This window comes from Strongylocentrotus purpuratus, unplaced genomic scaffold, assembly GCF_000002235.5.
Source record: "Strongylocentrotus purpuratus isolate Spur 01 unplaced genomic scaffold, Spur_5.0 spur5_scaffold_18, whole genome shotgun sequence".
NCBI classification, from domain to species: domain Eukaryota; kingdom Metazoa; phylum Echinodermata; class Echinoidea; order Camarodonta; family Strongylocentrotidae; genus Strongylocentrotus; species Strongylocentrotus purpuratus.
In genome coordinates, this window is record NW_022145603.1 from 3,998,452 (window position 1) to 4,021,651 (window position 23,200).

General features: G+C 40.5%; 1 protein-coding gene and 2 long non-coding RNA genes across 3 annotated transcripts; all 3 read right to left on the reverse strand.

The window, feature by feature from the left end:
• Window positions 1-5,973: 5,973 nt before the first annotated feature.
• On the reverse strand, window positions 5,974-23,200 carry LOC105440314 (mucin-2-like). The gene is made up of 13 exons (XM_030989394.1): window positions 23,140-23,200; window positions 22,546-22,809; window positions 20,226-20,381; window positions 18,441-18,608; window positions 18,044-18,187; window positions 17,447-17,602; window positions 17,084-17,263; window positions 12,850-12,981; window positions 12,500-12,667; window positions 12,071-12,250; window positions 6,824-6,955; window positions 6,474-6,641; window positions 5,974-6,224 (listed from the first exon to the last, which is right to left on the reverse strand). The coding sequence occupies exons 1-13, from the start codon at window positions 23,198-23,200 to the stop codon at window positions 5,974-5,976; spliced, it is 2,160 nt and encodes a 719-aa protein (XP_030845254.1).
• On the reverse strand, window positions 14,352-15,174 carry LOC115925375. The gene is made up of 3 exons (XR_004064670.1): window positions 14,939-15,174; window positions 14,577-14,756; window positions 14,352-14,394 (listed from the first exon to the last, which is right to left on the reverse strand). It is a non-coding gene; the product is annotated as an uncharacterized LOC115925375 (long non-coding RNA).
• LOC115925374 lies at window positions 15,421-16,248 on the reverse strand. The gene is made up of 3 exons (XR_004064669.1): window positions 16,013-16,248; window positions 15,651-15,830; window positions 15,421-15,468 (listed from the first exon to the last, which is right to left on the reverse strand). It is a non-coding gene; the product is annotated as an uncharacterized LOC115925374 (long non-coding RNA).

A 23,200-nucleotide genomic window follows, 5' to 3' on the forward strand; every position in this document is an offset into this window, starting at 1 on the left:
CGCCAAAATAGCCGGAATTACACGCGCACGTTACGGCGTCTGATCCAGGAGTACAAGTTCCTCTACTTGTACACGAATCGTCAAGACAATCAGCTAAACATGTAAAACAAAAAATGATTTCCGAAGGCAAGGAATTTGATAAAGATAAAGAGAAGAGAAAGATACCCGTTGGAAAATATTAATCTTCACTTGGAGGTATACAGTAAAATAGAGTCAAAAGTGGTATCTTCAATTCAATTAACGACATTGAGCGAAAGAGTTACCTCATTTGTGAAACTATCAGTCAATAAAGCAAACAAAGTAAACGGACTGATAATTTCTTTCAAAGTTCAAATCTGTACGTCTGTACTTTCACTTCTGTTGACTCTCAAGTAAGAAGAAACTCAAAGAGTTTCCTCAACAATCATTATAAGATGGGTGGAAGAATCCCTGCAATCTGATTGGTCAATTACCGTTTAATTAATTTTACTGGATGCACGCGATATCAACACGATATATGCGATATCGGAATCGATAGCACCGATATCTAGATTGTTGACATTTCGAACGTCAGCTGATAGCCAGCTGATATCTGCGGCTCAAGATGGCGAATCTCGGCGGCGATTTGACTTTCCAGCTTCTGTCGGAGGAAGAATTAGCTAAATTGTTGGGTGATTCCGATGCGGCCAGCACGAAAAGATCAATAAAGTACGGATTCTCTAAGTTGGAAAAGTTTGCGCAGATAAAGGAAGTCAATTTAGGAGAGATTTCAACGCCAGAATTGGATAAACTTTTATCATCATTCTATGCCAGTGTCCGTAAGACTGACGGTGAGTTATATACGAAGAAGTCTCTTCAATACCTTCGCTATGGCATACAACGCCACTTTTTGGATAACCGTAATGCTTTGGATATCTGTAGCAAATTGCAATTTCCAGTGAGCACACGTATGTTTAAGGCTGTGTTGGTGAAACTGAAGCGAGAGGGGCTGGGAAGCACCACACATAAAGCCTCAATTTCTTTGCTTGACATGAACAAGATCCAGACCTCTTCAGAGTTGGATTGCACCTCCCCAAAAGGCTTGCAAAACAAAGTGTTTCTAGATTTAATGACTTTCTTTTGCAATAGAGGTCGTGAGAATGTACGTAACTTCAAAGTGTCTGATTTTACGATCTTCACCGATGAAGATGGACTGCGGTATGTAACGAAACGTGACCAGCTCACAAAAAACCACAGAGAGAATGACGATGAAACGACCGGAGGATATATGTACGAAATTCCAGGCAGTGACCGATGCCCTGTGAAGTCATTTGAGATTTATGTTTCAAAACTGCATCCATCTTGTGAATGGTTTTGGCAAAAACCAAAAGCTAGTCAACCGCACGATGGAAATGAGCCATGGTACTGCAACAGCCCGGTTGGTGTCAATACACTCTCAAACAAGATGAAGAAAATCTCCACCGCTGCCGGATGTAGTAAAGTCTACACTAATCACTGCCTGCGTGCAACGTGTGTCACGTCACTCGACAAAGCTGGTTTTCAGTCAAGGGACATTATGGCTGTGAGTGGGCATCGCAGCGAGAGTTCCATCAAGATCTACAGCAAGACTAGTGATGGCCGAAAACGGGAGATGAGCAGTGAAATTGGAAAACAGATGTCCTATGCTCCTGCTACATCAACCGTAGCACAAGCACCACCTCCTTCTACTACTACTACTACCGTAGCACTAGCACCACCTCCTCCTACTACCCCTCTCATGCCATTGGCATTAGCACAAACTCCGCAACCTCGTGCTCCACTCTCATTGTCTCTGTCATCAGAGAACAATATGCGTGCCACCAGTCACAACTTTAGCTTTAGTGACTGTGTAGTACACATTCACAATAACTAGACTGTAATACAGACAGTGTAGATACGTTCAGCGTTCATCAGTTTTCCTGTTCAGCGTTCATCATTTTTTCCTGTTCAGCGTTCATCATTTTTCCTGTTCAGCGTTCATCATTTTTGTTGTTAGCATTGATTTTTCATACTTGACTTCACAAGTTTCATGTTTAAGGTAAGTCATTACATTTTTTTTTTCATCCATTGCACTAAAATTTAAAAATTATGCAAATTTAAAAATTATGCAAATTTATGCAAATTTCTAAAAAAATCATGCTTTGCGGTAATTACATTACATTTTTTATCATCCATTGCACTAAAATTTAAAAATTATGCAAATTTAAAAATAAAGCAAATTTATGCAAATTTTTAAAAAAATCATGCTTTCCGGTAATTACCGGAAAGCATGGCTACGGCCAAATCATGCTTTCCGGTAATTACCGGAAAGCATGATTTGGCCATGCATCCGGTAAATCTGTAAAATAACACAATTTTGTATTTTTGACAAATTTTTGGGCGCCATCTTATAAAACAGATGATGCACAGGTTTAATTCGTGGGTCGGTGGAATTGTGTGCACGCGGTACCTTTGAATTTGGTCTAAAACCCACTCGGCTGCGCCTCGTAGGTTCAAACCATTCAAAGGTACCTTGTGCACACAATCCCTACCGACGCACTCAAACCTGTGCATCATTTGTATACTGTAATTTCTTTCTTTCTGTTCCCCTGTTCGCTCTGTATCTTTAATTTCTTGATAAGCAACGAATAAGAATTTCATTGGATTTTGCTTTACATCAAATATGAATGTATGTATGTTTTTTGTATGATCTATTCAGAAGTTATAGATTACCTGTTTCACATGAATCGCCAGAATAGCCGGAATTACACGCGCACGTTACGGCGGCTGATCCAGGAGTACAAGTTCCTCTACGTGTACTCGTACACGAATCGTCAAGACAATCAGCTAAACATGTAACAACAAAAAAATGATTTCCGAAGGCAATGAATTTGATAAAGATGACGAGAAGAGAAAAATACCCGTTGGAAAAGATTAATCTTCACTTGGAGGTATACAGTAAAATAGAGTCAAAAGTGGTATCTTCAATTCAATTAACGACAGTGAGCGAAAGAGTTACCTCATTTGTGAAACTATCAGTCAATAGATTAAACAAAGTAAACGGACTGATTATTTCTTTCAAAGTTCAAATCTGTATGTCTGTACTTTCACTTCTGTTGACTCTCAAGTAAGAAGAAACTCAAAGAGTTTCCTCAACAATCACTGTAATTTCTTTCTTTCTGTTCCCCTGTTCGCTCTGTATCTTTAATTTCTTGATAAGCAACGAATAAGAATTTCATTGGATTTTGCTTTACATCAAAAGTGAATGTATGTATGTTTTTTGTATCATCTTTTCAGAAGTTATAGATTACCTGTTTCACATGAATCGCCAGAATAGCCGGAATTACACGCGCACGTTACGGCGGCTGATCCAGGAGTACAAGTTCCTCTACTTGTACACGAATCGTCAAGACAATCAGCTAAACATGTAAAAAAAAAAATGATTTCCGAAGGCAATGAATTTGATAAAGATAACGAGAAGAGAAAATACTCGTTTGAAAAGATTAATCTTCACTTGCAGGGATACAGCAAAATAAAGTCAAAAGTGGTATCTTCAATTCGATTAACGACAGTGAGGGAAAGAGTTACCTCATTTGTGAAACTATCAGTCAATAAATCAAACAAAGTAAACGAACTGATTCAAGATTTGTGTACTTAGTTAACTTGATTATCAGTTGCTGCTTGGCATTGGAAATGACATATATTAGGTGTGACAAATGGTTAATCTTCTTACAGATGCAATAACCACATGACATTCAGAGAACCCAACTCTTTTTAAGTAGAGTAGTTTGTCTACCTTTAAACCTCAAACAAAACTTGACCTAACCTAGTGTTGTTCCTGGTGTAGTACCTGGTGTTGTGCCTAGTGTTGTTCCAGGTGTTGTTCCAGGTGTTGTAGCTGGCGTTGTCACAGGTGTTGGTCCAGGTGTTGTTCCGGGTGTCGTTCCTGGTGTTGTTGCAGGTGTTGTTGCAGGTGTTGTAGCCGAAATGGTTTCTGGTGTTGTTCCTGGAGTTGTTCCTGAGGGAAAGAATCAAAAGTTATATGTATTAATAAATAACTAAATATATTCAAGATTTGTGTGCTTAGTTTACTTGATTATCAGTTGCTGTTTGGCATTGGAAATGTCATTCAGAGAACCTAACTTCTTGAAAGTACAGTAGTGTGTCTAACATTAAACCCCAAACAAAACTTGACCTAACCTGGTGTTGTGCCTGGTGTTGTTCTAGGTGTTGTTCCAGGTGTTGTAGCTGGCGTTGTCACAGGTGTTGTTCCAGGTGTTGTTCCGGGTGTCGTTCCTGGCGATGTTCCAGGTGCTGTTGCAGGTGTTGTAGCCGGAGTGGTTCCTGGTGTTGTTCCTGGACTTGTTCCTGAGGAAAAAAAATCAAAAGTTATAAGTATTAATATAGAACTAAACATATTCACGATTTGTGCACTTAGTTTATTTGATTGGTGCTGTTTGACATTGAAAAAGACATATGTTAGGTGTGACAAATGTTTAAACTTCTTACAGATGCAATAACCACATGACATTCAGAGAACCCAACTCCTTTTAAGTAGAGTAGTTTGTCTACCTTTAAACATCAAACAAAACTTGACCTAACCTGGTGTTGTGCCTGGTGTTGTGCCTGGTATTGTTCCAGGTGTTGTCACAGGTGTTGTTGCAGGTGTTGTTCCGGTTGTCGTTCCTGGCGTTGTTGCAGGTGTTTTAGCTGGAGTGGTTCCAGGTGTTGTTTCTGGAGTTGTTCCCGAGTGAAAGAATCAAAAGTTATATGTATTAATAGAGAACTTAAAATATTCAAGATTTGTGTGCTTAGTTTACTTTATTATCAGTTGCTGTTTGGTATTGGAGATGACATATATTATAGGTGTGAGAAATGTTTATTCTTCTTACAGATGCAATAACCACACGACATTCAGAGAACCCAACTTCTTTTAAGTAGAGTAGTTTGTCTACCTTTAAATCGAAAACAGAACTTGACCTAACCTGGTGTTGTGACTGGTGTAGTACCTGGTGTTGTGCCAGGTGTTGTTCCAGATGTTGTCACAGGTGTTGTTGCATGTGTCGTTCCTGGTGTTGTTGCAGGTGTTGTTGCAGGTGTTGTAGCCGGAGTGGTTTCTGGTGTTGTTCCTGGAGTTGTTCCTGAGGGGAAGAATCAAAAGATATGTGTATTAATAAAGAACTAAATATATTCAAGATTTGTGTACATAGTTTACTTGATTATCAGTTGCTGTTTGGCATTGGAAATGACATTTAGAGAACCCAACTCCTTGAAAGTACAGTAGTGTGTCTAACATTAAACCCCAAACAAAACTTGACCTAACCTGGTGTTGTGACTGGTCTTGTTCTATGTGTTGTTCCAGGTGTTGTAGCTGGCGTTGTCACAGGTGTTGTTCCAGGTGTTGTTCCGGGTGTCGTTCCTGGCGATGTTCCAGGTGTTGTTCCAGGTGTTGTAGCCGGAGTGGTTCCTGGTGTTGTTCCTGGACTTGTTCCTGACGAAAAAAGTCAAAAGTTATAAGTTTTAATATAGAACTAAACATATTCACGATTTGTGCGCTTAGTTTATTTGATTGTTGCTGTTTGACATTGAAAAGACATATATTAGGTGTGACAAATGTTTAAACTTCTTACAGATGCAATAACCACATGACATTCAGAGAACCCAACTTCTTTTAAGTAGAGTAGTTTGTCTACCTTTAAACCTAAAACAAAACTTGACCTAACCTGGTGTTGTGACTGGTGTTGTACCTGGTGTTGTGCCTGGTGTTGTTCCAGGTGTTGTCACAGATGTTGTTGCAGGTGTTGTTCCGGTTGTTGTTCCTGGAGTTGTTCCCAAGGGAAAGGATCAAAAGTTATATGTATTAATATAGAACTAAACATATTCAAGATGTGTGTACTTAGTTTACTTGATTATCAGTTGCTGCTTGGCATTGGAAATGACATATATTAGGTGTGACAAATGGTTAATCTTCTTACAGATGCAATAACCACATGACATTCAGAGAACCCAACTCCTTTTAAGTAGAGTAATTTGTCTACCTTTAAACCTCAAACAAAACTTGACCTTACCTAGTGTTGTGCCTGGTGTAGTACCTGGTGTTGTGCCTGGTGTTGTTCCAGGTGTTGTTCCAGGTGTTGTAGCTGGCGTTGTCACAGGTGTTGGTCCAGGTGATGTTCCGGGTGTCGTTCCTGGCGTTGTTGCAGGTTTTGTTGCAGGTGTTGTAGCCGGAGTGGTTCCTCGTGTTGTTCCTGGAGTAGTTCGTGAGGGAAAAAAACAAAAGTTATCAGTTTTAATATAGAACTAAATATATTTGAGATTTGTGCGCTTAGTTTATTTGATTATTGCTGTTTGACATTGAAAAAGACATATATAAGGTGTGACAAATGTTTAAACTTCTTACCGATGCAATGGCCACATGACATTCAGAGAACCCAAGTCCTTGAAAGTACAGTAGTTTGTCTAACTTTAAACACTATACAAAACTTGACCTAGCTAACCTGGTGTTGTGCCTCGTGTTGTTCCAGGTATTGTTCCAGGTGTTGTAGCTGGCGTTGTCAAAGGTGTCGTTCCAGTTGATGTTCCGGGTGTCGTTCCTGGTGTTGTTGCAGGTGTTGTTGCAGGTGTTGTAGCCGGAGTGGTTTCTGGTGTTGTTCCTGGAGTTGTTCCTGAGGGGAAGAATCAAAAGTTGTATGTATTAATAAAGAACTAAATATATTCAAGATTTGTGTGCTTAGTTTACTTGATTATCAGTTGCTGTTTGGCATTGGAAATGACATTCAGAGAACCTAACTCCTTGAAAGTACAGTAGTGTGTCTAACATTAAACCCCAAACAAAACTTGACCTAACCTGGTGTTGTGCCTGGTGTTGTTCTAGGTGTTGTTCCAGGTGTTGTAGCTGGCGTTGTCACAGGTGTTGTTCCAGGTGATGTCACAGGTGTTGTAGCCGGAGTGGTTTCTGGTGTTGTTCCTGGAGTTGTTCCTGTTGGGAAGAATCAAAAGTTATATGTATTAATAAAGAACTTAAAATATTCAAGATTTGTGTACTTAGTTTACTTGATTATCAGTTGCTGCTTGGCATTGGAAATGACATATATTAGGTGTGACAAATGGTTAATCTTCTTACAGATGCAATAACCACATGACATTCAGAGAACCCAACTCCTTTTAAGTAGAGTAATTTGTCTACAGATGAGCTGCGAATGGGGGCGGACGTGTTTCTGCTGAGCTCCCTTGTTTCTCATATTTTTTCCGTTTTGGCGTTTGTTTCTATGCTGTGATTGGTACTAAAGTGATGATCTGGACACGTACAAGCCATTTCTAGGATGAGTCTTTTGATTTAGCTTTTTGATTTTCATATATTTGGTGATTTAGTGATCAAATTTTGTTTTTTTTATAGTGAAGGAAGTCAAAATTGCAGTTGTTTTTGCTGCGCGTAGTGCTAAACACCTGTTGTCAGTGACAACATATTGCGCACTCTGTTATTTGTTTTATTACTTCTTAATTTATAATTGCGCATATACACCTGCGCCAGCGCCTTTCAATTGAAGTACGCGCAGAGGAATTATCCTTTATTACAATATGAACACTTTATGTTACTATTAATATGAAATAATATGAATAATAAATAAATAAATAAATGAATAATAATAATAATAATAATAATAAATAATTATATTACTGGATTTGTAAAGATATATATACTACGCTTTGTACTGATATGTGCGTTGGGTGTGTTTGAGTGCTGATAATATTATTATAGTTCACAATTTGGTGTTTATTCAATTATTGTTTTTATATTTTCCTGTTTTTACGTGATTAACTTAATCATAATTTGTTCTTGAATCGATTGGGTGAGTGGTACTTACGCGGTATTATTTTATTTTACTTTTAGGCTCTGTATAAGCTTGGCTTGTTAGAGCTCTTGTGAGTAGTGTGCCGCGGGGTTTCATATCCTTAAACTGCTGGCGAACAGAGCAACAAGACCAAGCTCTGTAATTGTTAGGTTTCTCCAATGGTAGGTTTGTCCAATAATGCCGAGTTTGTGCCACGGAACTTAGTCGGACATTTCGATTATATTCTTTTTATGTCCTACGTCTTTATCTTCTTTTCTTTTCTTTTTTTAAATATTTTTTTTTATAGTTTATAGTCTACCTTAATTGCTGATACCTCCTCAATATATATATACGATAGACTATCATTAATTCTGCTGCATTACCATATAGCTTACTTAGAGGTTACTGCAGATCAAATCCATTGATTCATAATATATTATAATCAGTTATTCATTTTTTTTTTTTTTTTTTTTTTTTTTTTTTTTAATTTAAATTAGTTTGATATCGTAAGGTTATTCGATCTGCCCTTAATCTCCTTAATATTCTTGCACTTATTTCGAGAAAAAAATCTTTGTTTCTCTACTATAATCAGTGTTTTTATCACAGCACTGAATAGATATAATCAATAAAGTAAGGTAATATTTTGTTGGTTCAATTAGTACTCTTGTCATAAGAGTAATTGTAACCGCCTCATTCTTTTGATAATTGTTAATTGGTTTTGCCATGCTTAGTTGTAACCACTGCCCTGTGGTTCAGGTTCTCTTTAGAATCTAACTAAGGCTAAGGGAGCAAACCCTAACAGAAAACCATGCCACCGTGACAGCATTGAGGGCGATTGACGATACGGAACTCCCGACATCCTTCGACCAGTCACTGCAGGGTCTAGTGGTTCACACCCGTCCTGGTTTGTCCTCGCCGGTGTGAAACTGCCACCAGTTCCCCGAGAGAGTGCCGGTAGTAACTTGCAAGAGCTACCGGTACTTATCCACCTTTGCAAGCAGCCTTCACTATGCGCAACAGTATGAAACTTCATACCGGTTCGGTCGTCTTCCGGGTTAACAAGGACCGCGCTGTTAGATCAGGACTTCCGTCGACAGTGCCAAGTATGCTAGGAAGTAAACAACAACAACAAAAAGATGACACCAGCGGAATTACTACAATGACGTTTGGACAGTGGAATGTCAGGACACTCCTCGATCGGGAAGGAACTGGCAGGCCAGAGAGAAGGACTGCCCTTGTAGCCATGGAGCTGGAGAAGTACAAAATTGACATTGCTGCTCTGAGTGAAACACGTTTCTCCGAGTCAGGTAGGCTCGATGACATGGGCTACACATTCTTCTGGAGCGGCAAGCCGGACGGGGTACGACGAGAGGCTGGAGTGGGATTCGCCATCAGAAAAGAGATCTTAGCGAAGCTCACAGAAATGCCTAAAGCGGTGAATGATAGAATTATGACAATGACAGTACCACTGATGAAGAAGGGAAATGCTACTCTCATCAGTGTATACGCACCAACCATGACGAGTCCGGATGAAACAAAGGAGAACTTCTACAATCAGCTTAGACGAACGTTGCGGGACACCCCCCGGACTGACAAGCTGATATTGATGGGAGACTTCAATGCCCGGGTAGGACGAGACTATGAGAAATGGCAGTCGGTGTTAGGCAGGCACGGAATCGGTAAATGCAACACCAATGGTGAGCTACTTCTAGCGCTGTGCTCTGAGTTCGAACTCCTACTGACAAACACCGTGTTCAAGCAGAGGGAAGAACACAAAACCACCTGGATGCACCCTCGCTCTAAGCATTGGCACCTGATTGATTACATCATAACAAGACAACGAGACAGAATGGATGTTCACAGCACAAGAACTATGCGTGGAGCTAACTGCTTGACCGATCACCAGCTACTAAGATCAAAGATTGCATTTGCTTTACGTTCAAAGCGTAGGAAGCAAGGAGCTACTAAACTTGCAAAGCTGAACACAGACCGGCTACACGTCAACACACAACGGCTAAAGCTAGAGCAAGATATGGAGAAAGCTCTGGCGACTTGGGGAGTGCAAGAGGGAATGACAGTTGATCAGACCTGGGCATCACTCAGCAAAGTAGTATATGACACAGCGAGCAACACCCTCGGTAAACCAGAGCGAAAACACCAGGACTGGTTTGACCCAGAAGACTCCGAGCTTCTGATACTCATGAAGAAAAGGAATGAAACACACCAACGTGTATTACAGACTAGAAGTACCAGGTCAACCACCACCGCGTACAAGGAAGCCTGCAGACACTTGCAGAGGTACACACGGAAAATGAAAACCACCTGGTGGGAGAAAAAGGCAGAGGACCTGCAGCGCTCCGCAGACAATAATGACATGAAGTCCTTCTACACTGGACTGAAAGAAGTCTGGGGCCCCCAGACTAGGAGTACAGTTCATCTCAAGTCCCTGGACGGTAACACAACCTTTTCAGACAACAAAAGGGTGCTTGAACGATGGTCGCAGCATTTTGAGACACTACTCAACCAGCCAGGAGATATCGAGCCTGCAGCGCGTGATAGGATCAACCAGCGACCTGTAGTTACTGCACTCGATGATATTCCAACACGAAAAGAGCTAAACCTGGCAATTGCCTCCTTGGGTGATGGCAAGGCACCCGGAGTGGATGGGATACCAAGCGAGATATGGAAGCACGGAGGAGCCACACTAACCAGCAGTTTACTAATGCTGATACAACAAGCATGGGCAGAAGGCTCCGTACCTCAGGATTGGAAGGATGCTAATATTGTCGCCATCTTCAAAAAAGGAGATAGAACTCAATGTGGAAACTACAGAGGAATATCGCTATTGTCAATAGCAGGGAAAGTTTTTGCCAGGATCCTTCTGAACAGATTGAATACCCACATAGCACCAGATATATTGCCGGAGACGCAATGCGGATTTAGGAACAACCGCAGCACAGTAGATATGATCTTCTGCCTCAGACAACTACAGGAGAAGTGCATTGAGCACAACCGATCCCTCTATGTGGTTTTTGTCGATTTCACGAAAGCCTTTGACACTGTTGGTAGGACAGGTCTTTGGGAACTACTACGAAAGTATGGATGTCCCGAGAAGTTCACCGGAATGGTAGAGTCCTTACATACGGGTATGATGGCTAAAGTCAAGGAAGCAGGCGAAACATCCCATAGCTTCCCTGTAAGTAACGGTGTAAAACAAGGATGTGTGTTGGCCCCTACGCTGTTCTCCATCTTTCTCTCGGCGATGCTGGAGGAGGCCTTTGCGGACTTTGAGGAAGGCGTTTACATACAATCACGTCAAGACGCCGACCTATTCAATGTCGCACACTTCAAAGCTAAGACGAAGTCTACACAGATTCTCGTGAGGGAACTCCTCTTTGCAGATGACAGTGCTCTTGTTTCTCATACACCAGAGCAGATGCAACATGTTATAGATGTATTTTCATCAGCATCAAAGAAGTTCGGTCTACAAATAAACATCAAAAAGACTGAAGTACTATTCCAACCAGGTACAGACCACCTAGAGGAGGAGGAAATCCTAGTGGATGGGACAGCCCTAAACCAGGTAGATGACTTCACTTACCTCGGCAGCACCATATCCAAAGACGGACGCATCGACTCTGAGCTGGTGAAAAGAATGTCAAAGGCCAGCAGTGCCTTTGGAAGACTGCGAACCAGGCTATGGAACAACCATCATGTCTCAACAAGAGTGAAGTGCAAAATCTACAGGGCTATCGTCCTATCCACTCTCTTATACGGTGCGGAAAGCTGGACTCTCTACACAAGTCAAGTAAAGAAACTTCACGCGTTCATGATGAGACACCTTCGAGCAATCATGAGAATCAGTTGGAAGGACAAGGTGACCAACAAAGAGGTACTAGAGCGAGCAAACCTTCCTTCTATGGAGGACCTGCTCATTAGGAAGAACCTACGATGGACAGGCCATGTCATCAGGATGCCCTCTGAGAGGTTACCAAAGCAAGTACTATTCTCGCAACTACCCGCTGGCGAAAGAGGGATTGGTCGTCCACGGCTTCGCTACAAGGACACGATCAAGAGGAACCTTAAGCGGAGGCAAATTGAAACCAAGACTTGGACAACTGCTGCAGGCCAGCGAGCTGTATGGAGAACAGCTGTAAAGTGAAAATGAAGGCGGTCATTGTCGCTTCGCGACAGACAGCTACTACTACTACTACTACTACTAATTTGTCTACCTTTAAACCTCAAACAAAACTTGACCTTACCTAGTGTTGTGCCTGGTGTAGTACCTGGTGTTGTGCCTGGTGTTGTTCCAGGTGTTGTTCCAGGTGTTGTAGCTGGCGTTGTCACAGGTGTTGGTCCAGGTGATGTTCCGGGTGTCGTTCCTGGCGTTGTTGCAGGTTTTGTTGCAGGTGTTGTAGCCGGAGTGGTTCCTCGTGTTGTTCCTGGAGTAGTTCGTGAGGGAAAAAAACAAAAGTTATCAGTTTTAATATAGAACTAAATATATTTGAGATTTGTGGGCTTAGTTTATTTAATTATTGCTGTTTGACATTGAAAAAGACATATATAAGGTGTGACAAATGTTTAAACTTCTTACCGATGCAATGGCCACATGACATTCAGAGAACCCAAGTCCTTGAAAGTACAGTAGTGTGTCTAACTTTAAACACTATACAAAACTTGACCTAGCTAACCTGGTGTTGTGCCTCGTGTTGTTCCAGGTATTGTTCCAGGTGTTGTAGCTGGCGTTGTCAAAGGTGTCGTTCCAGTTGATGTTCCGGGTGTCGTTCCTGGTGTTGTTGCAGGTGTTGTTGCAGGTGTTGTAGCCGGAGTGGTTTCTGGTGTTGTTCCTGGAGTTGTTCCTGAGGGGAAGAATCAAAAGTTATATGTATTAATAAAGAACTAAATATATTCAAGATTTGTGTGCTTAGTTTACTTGATTATCAGTTGCTGTTTGGCATTGGAAATGACATTCAGAGAACCCAACTCCTTGAAAGTACAGTAGTGTGTCTAACATTAAACCCCAAACAAAACTTGACCTAACCTGGTGTTGTGCCTGGTGTTGTTCTAGGTGTTGTTCCAGGTGTTGTAGCTGGCGTTGTCACAGGTGTTGTTCCAGGTGATGTCACAGGTGTTGTAGCCGGAGTGGTTTCTGGTGTTGTTCCTGGAGTTGTTCCTGAGGGGAAGAATCAAAAGTTATATGTATTAATAAAGAACTAAATATATTCAAGATTTGTGTGCTTAGTTTACTTGATTATCAGTTGCTGTTTGGCATTGGAAATGACATTCAGAGAACCCGACTCCTTTATAGTACAGTAGTTTGTCTAACATTAAACCCCAAACAAAACTTGACCTAACCTGGTGTTGTGCCTGGTGTTGTTCTAGGTGTTCTTCCAGATGTTGTAGCTGGCGTTGTCACAGGTGTTGTTCCAGTTGTTGTTCCGGGTGTCGTTCCTGGTGTTGTTTTAGGTGTTGTTGCAGGTGTTGTAGCCGGAGTGGTTTCTGGTGTTGTTCCTGGAGTTGTTCCTGAGGGAAAGAATCAAAAGTTATATGTATTAATAAAGAACTAAATATATTCAAGATTTGTGTGCTTAGTTTACTTGATTGTCAGTTGCTGTTTGGCATTGGAAATGACATTCAGAGAACCCAACTCCTTAAAAGTACAGTAGTGTGTTTAACATTAAACCCCAATAAAAAACTTGACCTAACCTGGTGTTGTGCCTGGTGTTGTTCTAGGTGTTGTTCCAGGTGTTGTAGCTGGCGTTGTCACAGGTGTTGTTCCAGGTGATGTCACAGGTGTTGTTGCATGTGTCGTTCCTGGTGTTATTGCAGGTGTTGTTGCAGGTGTTGTAGCCGGAGTGGTTTCTGGTGTTGTTCCTGGAGTTGTTCCTGAGGGGAAGAATCAAAAGTTATATGTATTAATAAAGAACTAAATATATTCAAGATTTGTGTGCTTAGTTTACTTGATTATCAGTTGCTGTTTGGCATTGGAAATGACATTCAGAGAACCCAACTCCTTGAAAGTACAGTAGTGTGTCTAACATTAAACCCCAAACAAAACTTGACCTAACCTGGTGTTGTGCCTGGTGTTGTTCTAGGTGTTCTTCCAGATGTTGTAGCTGGCGTTGTCACAGGTGTTGTTCCAGTTGTTGTTCCGGGTGTCGTTCCTGGTGTTGTTTTAGGTGTTGTTGCAGGTGTTGTAGCCGGAGTGGTTTCTGGTGTTGTTCCTGGAGTTGTTCCTGAGGGAAAGAATCAAAAGTTATATGTATTAATAAAGAACTAAATATATTCAAGATTTGTGTGCTTAGTTTACTTGATTATCAGTTGCTGTTTGGCATTGGAAATGACATTCAGAAAACCCAACTCCTTAAAAGTACAGTAGTGTGTCTAACATTAAACCCCAAACAAAACTTGACCTAACCTGGTGTTGTGCCTGGTGTTGTTCTAGGTGTTCTTCCAGATGTTGTAGCTGGCGTTGTCACAGGTGTTGTTCCAGTTGTTGTTCCGGGTGTCGTTCCTGGTGTTGTTTTAGGTGTTGTTGCAGGTGTTGTAGCCGGAGTGGTTTCTGGTGTTGTTCCTGGAGTTGTTCCTGAGGGAAAGAATCAAAAGTTATATGTATTAATAAAGAACTAAATATATTCAAGATTTGTGTGCTTAGTTTACTTGATTATCAGTTGCTGTTTGGCATTGGAAATGACATTCAGAAAACCCAACTCCTTAAAAGTACAGTAGTGTGTCTAACATTAAACCCCAAACAAAACTTGACCTAACCTGGTGTTGTGCCTAGTGTTGTTCTAGGTGTTGTTCCAGGTGTTGTAGCTGGCGTTGTCACAGGTTTTGTTCCAGGTGATGTCACAGGTGTTGTTGCATGTGTCGTTCCTGGTGTTGTTGCAGGTGTTGTTGCAGGTGTTGTAGCCGGAGTGGTTTCTGGTGTTGTTCCTGGAGTTGTTCCTGAGGGGAAGAATCAAAAGTTATATGTATTAATAAAGAACTTAAAATATTCAAGATTTGTGTGCTTAGTTTACTTGATTATTAGTTGCTGTTTGGCATTGGAAATGACATTCAGAGAACCCAACTCCTTGAAAGTACAGTAGTGTGTCTAACATTAAACCCCAAACAAAACTTGACCTAACCTGGTGTTGTGCCTGGTGTTGTTCTAGGTGTTGTTCCAGGTGTTGTAGCTGGCGTTGTCACAGGTGTTGTTCCAGGTGATGTCACAGGTGTTGTTGCATGTGTCGTTCCTGGTGTTGTTGCAGGTGTTGTTGCAGGTGTTGTAGCCGGAGTGGTTTCTGGTGTTGTTCCTGGAGTTGTTCCTGAGGGGAAGAATCAAAAGTTATATGTATTAATAAAGATCTAAATATATTCAAGATGTGTGTGCTTAGTTTATTTGATTATCAGTTGCTGTTTGGCATTGGAAATGACATTCAGAAAACCCAACTCCTTAAAAGTACAGTAGTGTGTCTAACATTAAACCCCAAACAAAACTTGACCTAACCTGGTGTTGTGCCTGGTGTTGTTCTAGGTGTTCTTCCAGATGTTGTAGCTGGCGTTGTCACAGGTGTTGTTCCAGTTGTTGTTCCGGGTGTCGTTCCTGGTGTTGTTTTAGGTGTTGTTGCAGGTGTTGTAGCCGGAGTGGTTTCTGGTGTTGTTCCTGGAGTTGTTCCTGAGGGAAAGAATCAAAAGTTATATGTATTAATAAAGAACTAAATATATTCAAGATTTGTGTGCTTAGTTTACTTGATTATCAGTTGCTGTTTGGCATTGGAAATGACATTCAGAAAACCCAACTCCTTAAAAGTACAGTAGTGTGTCTAACATTAAACCCCAAACAAAACTTGACCTAACCTGGTGTTGTGCCTAGTGTTGTTCTAGGTGTTGTTCCAGGTGTTGTAGCTGGCGTTGTCACAGGTTTTGTTCCAGGTGATGTCACAGGTGTTGTTGCATGTGTCGTTCCTGGTGTTGTTGCAGGTGTTGTTGCAGGTGTTGTAGCCGGAGTGGTTTCTGGTGTTGTTCCTGGAGTTGTTCCTGAGGGGAAGAATCAAAAGTTATATGTATTAATAAAGAACTTAAAATATTCAAGATTTGTGTGCTTAGTTTACTTGATTATTAGTTGCTGTTTGGCATTGGAAATGACATTCAGAGAACCCAACTCCTTGAAAGTACAGTAGTGTGTCTAACATTAAACCCCAAACAAAACTTGACCTAACCTGGTGTTGTGCCTGGTGTTGTTCTAGGTGTTGTTCCAGGTGTTGTAGCTGGCGTTGTCACAGGTGTTGTTCCAGGTGATGTCACAGGTGTTGTTGCATGTGTCGTTCCTGGTGTTGTTGCAGGTGTTGTTGCAGGTGTTGTAGCCGGAGTGGTTTCTGGTGTTGTTCCTGGAGTTGTTCCTGAGGGGAAGAATCAAAAGTTATATGTATTAATAAAGATCTAAATATATTCAAGATGTGTGTGCTTAGTTTATTTGATTATCAGTTGCTGTTTGGCATTGGAAATGACATTCAGAAATCCCAACTCCTTAAAAGTACAGTAGTGTGTCTAACATTAAACCCCAAACAAAACTTGACCTAACCTGGTGTTGTGCCTGGTGTTGTTCTAGGTGTTCTTCCAGATGTTGTAGCTGGCGTTGTCACAGGTGTTGTTCCAGTTGTTTCGGGTGTCGTTCCTGGTGTTGTTTTAGGTGTTGTTGCAGGTGTTGTAGCCGGAGTGGTTTCTGGTGTTGTTCCTGGAGTTGTTCCTGAGGGAAAGAATCAAAAGTTATATGTATTAATAAAGAACTAAATATATTCAAGATTTGTGTGCTTAGTTTACTTGATTATCAGTTGCTGTTTGGCATTGGAAATGACATTCAGAAAACCCAACTCCTTAAAAGTACAGTAGTGTGTCTAACATTAAACCCCAAACAAAACTTGACCTAACCTGGTGTTGTGCCTAGTGTTGTTCTAGGTGTTGTTCCAGGTGTTGTAGCTGGCGTTGTCACAGGTTTTGTTCCAGGTGATGTCACAGGTGTTGTTGCATGTGTCGTTCCTGGTGTTGTTGCAGGTGTTGTTGCAGGTGTTGTAGCCGGAGTGGTTTCTGGTGTTGTTCCTGGAGTTGTTCCTGAGGGGAAGAATCAAAAGTTATATGTATTAATAAAGAACTTAAAATATTCAAGATTTGTGTGCTTAGTTTACTTGATTATTAGTTGCTGTTTGGCATTGGAAATGACATTCAGAGAACCCAACTCCTTGAAAGTACAGTAGTGTGTCTAACATTAAACCCCAAACAAAACTTGACCTAACCTGGTGTTGTGCCTGGTGTTGTTCTAGGTGTTGTTCCAGGTGTTGTAGCTGGCGTTGTCACAGGTGTTGTTCCAGGTGATGTCACAGGTGTTGTTGCATGTGTCGTTCCTGGTGTTGTTGCAGGTGTTGTTGCAGGTGTTGTAGCCGGAGTGGTTTCTGGTGTTGTTCCTGGAGTTGTTCCTGAGGGGAAGAATCAAAAGTTATATGTATTAATAAAGATCTAAATATATTCAAGATGTGTGTGCTTAGTTTATTTGATTATCAGTTGCTGTTTGGCATTGAAAATGACATTCAGAGAACCCAACTCCTTTATAGTACAGTAGTTTGTCTAACATTAAAACCCCAAACAAAACTTGACCTAACCTGGTGTTGTCCCTAGTGTTGTTCTAGGTGTTCTTCCAGATGTTGTAGCTGGCGTTGTCACAGGTGTTGTTCCAGTTGTTGTTCCGGGTGTCGTTCCTGGTGTTGTTGCAGGTTTTATTGCAGATGTTGTAGCCGGAGTGGTTCCTCGTGTTGTTCCTGGAGTAGTTCGTGAGGGACAAAAACAAAAGTTATAAGTTTTAATATAGAACTACATATATTTGAGATTTGTGCGCTTAGTTTATTTGATTATTGCTGTTTGACATTGAAAAAGACATATATAAGGTGTGACAAATGTTTAAACTTCTTACCGATGCAATGGCCACATGACATTCAGAGAACCCAACTGCTTGAAAGTACAGTAGTGTGTCTAACTTCAAAGGCCCACTGCACTACTAGTAGCTACTTTCGCCCTCTATATAACGAACAATGCCTAATCGGTGACCATTGGTCCCCCATGATCCTCTTTTTCTTTATGTTAACTGAGAACTGAGTTGATGAGATAACCACCTGTCAAGTGACCTTGCAGGGCGCTCTAATCCCTCCTGTAAACTATGGCAGATAAGCTTTAAACCCTATACAAAACTTGACCTAGCTAACCTTGTGTTGTGCCTCGTGTAGTACCTGGTGTTGTGCCTGGTGTTGTTCCAGGTGTTGTCACAGATGTTTTTGCATGTGTTGTTCCGGTTGTCGTTCCTGGCGTGGTTGCAGGTGTTGTAGCTGGAGTGGTTCCAGGGGTTTTTCCTGGAGTTGTTCCCGAGGGAAAGAATCAAAAGTAATATGTATTAATACAGAAAGAAACATATTCAAGATTTTTGTACTTAGTTTACTTGATTATCAGTTGCTGTTTGGCATTGGAAATGACATATATTAGGTGTGACACATGTTTAAAATTCTTACAGAGGCAATGACCACATGACATTCAGAGAACCCAAGTCCTTGACAGTACAGTAGTGTGTCTAACTTTAAACCGTATACAAAACTTGACCTAGCTAACCTGATGTTGAGCCTCGTGTTGTTCCAGGTATTGTTCCAAGTGTTGTAGCTGGCATTGTCAAAGGTGTCGTTCCAGGTGTTGTTCCGGGTGTCGTTCCTGGCGCTGTTGCAGGTGTTTTTGCAGGTGTTGTAGCCGGAGTGGTTTCTGGTGTTGTTCCTGGAGTTGTTCCTGAGGGAAAGAATCAAAAGTTATATGTATTAATAAAGAACTAAATATATTCAAGATTTGTGTGCTCAGTTTACTTGATTATCAGTTGCTGTTTGGCATTGGAAATGACATTCAGAGAACCCAACTCCTTGAAAGTACAGTAGTGTGTCTAACATAAAACCCCAAACAAAACTGACATAACCTGGTGTTGTGCCTGGTGTTGTTCTAGGTGTTGTTCCAGGTGTTGTAGCTGGCGTTGTCACAGGTGTTGTTCCAGGTGATGTCACAGGTGTTGTTGCATGTGTCGTTCCTGGTGTTGTTGCAGGTGTTGTTGCAGGTGTTGTAGCCGGAGTGGTTTCTGGTGTTGTTTTTCCTGGAGTTGTTCCTGAGGGGAAGAATCAAAAGTTATATGTATTAATAAAGAACTAAATATATTCAAGATTTGTGTGCTTAGTTTACTTGATTATCAGTTGCTGTTTGGCATTGGAAATGACATTCAGAGAAACCCAACTCCTTGATAGTACAGTAGTTTGTCTAACATTAAACCCCAAACAAAACTTGACCTAACCTGGTGTTGTGCCTGGTGTTGTTCTAGGTGTTCTTCCAGATGTTGTAGCTGGCGTTGTCAAAGGTGTTGTTCCAGGTGTTGTTCCGGGTGTCGTTCCTGGCGATGTTCCAGGTGTTGTTGCAGGTGTTGTAGCCGGAGTGGTTCCTGGTGTTGTTCCTGGACTTGTTCCTGAGGAAAAAAGTCAAAAGTTATAAGTATTAATATAGAACTAAACATATTCACGATTTGTGCGCTTAGTTTATTTGATTGGTGCTGTTTGACATTGAAAAAGACATATATTAGGTGTGACAAATGTTAAACTTCTTACAGATGCAATAACCACATGACATTCAGAGAACCCAACTCCTTTTAAGTAGAGTAGTTTGTCTACCTTTAAACCTCAAACAAAACTTGACCTAACCTGGTGTTGTTGCAGGTGTTGTTTCGGTTGTTGTTCCTGGCGTTGTTGCAGGTGTTGTAGCTGGAGTGGTTCCAGGTGTTGTTCCTGGAGTTGTTCCAAGGGAAAGGATCAAAAGTTATATGTATTAATATAGAACTAAACATATTCAAGATTTGTGTACTTAGTTTACTTGATTATCAGGTGCTGCTTGGCATTGGAAATGACATATATTAGGTGTGATAAATGGTTAATCTTCTTACAGATGCAATAACCACATGACATTCAGAGAACCCAACTCCTTTTAAGTAGAGTAGTTTGTCTACCTTTAAACCTCAAACAAAACTTGACCTAACCTGGTGTTGTGACTGGTGTAGTACCTGGTGTTGTGCCTGGTGTTGTTCCAGGTGATGTCAAAGGTGTTGTTGCATGTGTCGTTCCTGGTGTTGTTGCAGGTGTTGTTGCAGGTGTTGTAGCCGAAGTGGTTTCTGGTGTTGTTCCTGGAGTTGTTCCAGAGGGGAAGAATCAAAAGTTATATGTATTAATAAAGAACTAAATATATTCAAGATTTGTGTGCTTAGTTTACTTGATTATCAGTTGCTGTTTGGCATTGGAAATGACATTCAGAGAACCCAACTCCTTGATAGTACAGTAGTTTGTCTAACATTAAAACCCAAACAAAACTTGACCTAACCTGGTGTTGTGCCTGGTATTGTTCTAGGTGTTCTTCCAGATGTTGTAGCTGGCGTTGTCACAGGTGTTGTTCCAGGTGTTGTTCCGGGTGTCGTTCCTGGCGATGTTCCAGGTGTTGTTGCAGGTGTTGTAGCCTGAGTGGTTCCTGGTGTTGTTCCTGGAGTTGTTCCTGAGAGAAAAAATCAAAAGCTATAAGTATTAATATAACATGTAACATGTACAATAACATGTAAATTGACTGGATATATATTTGCTATACATATATTGAGCAACTGCGAACAATTGTTTTATAGGAGGGATTAGACCAGGCCTTCTCAACTGGCGGCGCGCGCGCCACTTGTGGCGCTTGCGGTTAGTCGGAGTGGCGCGCGACTGTTGCAACAACAAAACAAAAAACAGAAAAAAAGAGAATATATATATTTAGAATTAAATACTCAGCTAAATCAAGAAGTTGCAGTCGAATTCGAGCCCTAAATGCCTGTTTTATTAACAAAAAGGAAGAAAGGGGAACTTATCGTTTTTTACCATTTATACGAATCTAAAAGTTCTGAACAACAATTAGCTTACGATGAGATATTCAACATTGCCAATATCTGGAAACCTCTCGTTTTCGTTTGTTTAATTTCACTTTATTTTGACATTTCCCGTGTTTATTGCACACAAAAAAAACTACATATAAATATACCTCCAGTGTAATTGTACTCAGGAATTTTACTAATTTTTTCACATCAATATGAAATTATGAGTGATACATATATTGAGCAACTGCGAACAATTAAAGCTTATAATTTATGTAATGTTTTATAGGAGGGATTAGACCATCCTGCAAGGTCACTGGACATGATAATAATCATAAAAATATAACTGGCATTCATAGTAGACTCCACATAATACACAACTTTATCACAGCGTTTTTTTTAAATAAATGACACATGATATTTAATTGAACTTCAAATAAGTACAGAAAGGAGATATGATATATATAAATATATTCAAGATTTGTGTGCTTAGTTTACTTGATTATCAGTTGCTGTTTGGCATTGGAAATGACATTCAGAGAACCCAACTCCTTGATAGTACAGTAGTTTATCTAACATTAAAACCCAAACAAAACTTGACCTAACCTGGTGTTGTGCCTGGTGTTGTTCTAGGTGTTCTTCCAGATGTTGTAGCTGGCGTTGTCACAGGTGTTGTTCCAGGTGTTGTTCCGGGTGTCGTTCCTGGAGATGTTCCAGGTGTTGTTGCAGGTGTTGTAGCCGGAGTGGTTCCTGGTGTTGTTCCTGGAGTTGTTCCTGAGAGAAAAAATCAAAAGCTATAAGTATTAATATAACATGTAACATGTACAATAACATGTACATTGACTGGATATATATTTGCTATACATATATTGAGCAACTGCGAACAATTAAAGCTTATAATTTATGTAATGTTTTATAGGAGGGATTAGACCATCCTGCAAGGTCACTGGACATGATAATAATCATAAAAATATAACTGGCATTTATAGTAGACTCCACATAATACACAACTTTATCACAGCGTTTTTTTAAAAATAAATGACACATGATATTTAATTGAACTTCAAATAAGTACAGAAAGGAGATATGATATTACACATAAATAATCATCGCGATGGTACTACTACTAACTAATGTAACAATCACAAGAATTTAATTCAAAATGATGGTATGGATCATAATCATATTACCAATGATGAGGTTGTTGAAAATAACAATTATACTTCTACTACTATACTACTACTACTACTACTACTACTACTATTAATTAATAAATACAATAACAAATGATGATAAAAATGAGACAAAAAGCGATAAGATATTACCATTAATAATTGTATCATGAATATAGTTATAATATAGCAAACAAAAGCAACACTCATGACACCAATAATGACCACAATAATAACAATAATAGCGAAATAACGATAACAATAATAATGATAATCGTAATCGTAATCACAATCAAAATTGTTTAAAACAATGATGGTAAATATATTAATGATAGAAATAACATTGAAGTGAGTATAATTTATTGTTATGACCATCATAACCATTATATTACAGGGGCGGATCTAGCTTTTTGCTAAGGGGGATTTGACCCATTGACGATGCGGCAAAGCGAAATTTTTTGGGTGCTATTTTGAACCCACGTAAGTGATGTTTTCCTGGCATCTATACGTGTTTCTATGCACATCACATTTTTATTACCCCCCCCCCCCCCCCGTAGATCCGCCAATGTATTGTCATTATGATGATTATCATTAAGATAAGTCAGACATTTTCTTAGTTCAAACAACCTACCCTGTACAACAATAAACCCTATGCACGTCTTACTCAGCACCTCATCCGAAATCAAGACTGTGTCTGGATGGGTACCGACATCTAGCTTGCTACCAATGGCCATTGTAGGATCCACAGAAACTGCACCTCCGTGGTATCTGTACCCGGAAGTGGACTTTGTGACGTCACTGGCCTCTATGGAAGGGGTGTAAGAATATGTGGGCAGTCCTATGTCAGTGGCGACCGTTCTGCTCAGGTCTGGGCAATTCACTGGTAGCTCAGTCACTATACAAAGGAAGAAAAACAAATCGAGTTATTCGTTTACTTGGGAGCAAGTTACAGGGATGGTTTTGAAATAGAGGTCCGAGCTAGAAGAGTAGATAGAAGCTATTATCTTTTGGGGTCGTAGCTCATCGGGGGCTTAGGGCTCTTGTATTGATTTTCTACATTGGCCTCGCGAAATATTTGAAGGCTTGAAGGTTTTTTTTAAGGGGGTGGAGCTTCAGTTGCCCAGAACCCCCCCCCCCCCCCCAAAAAACCCTTTAGAACTGCTACTTCAAATAAGGTCTAAAATTACATTGTATGCACAAACCATCTAGAATTCTAGATACTTACGCGTATTTTCCACGTAGAAAAGACATGTCGCTCTGTTGCCATGTAGGTCGACCGCGTACAT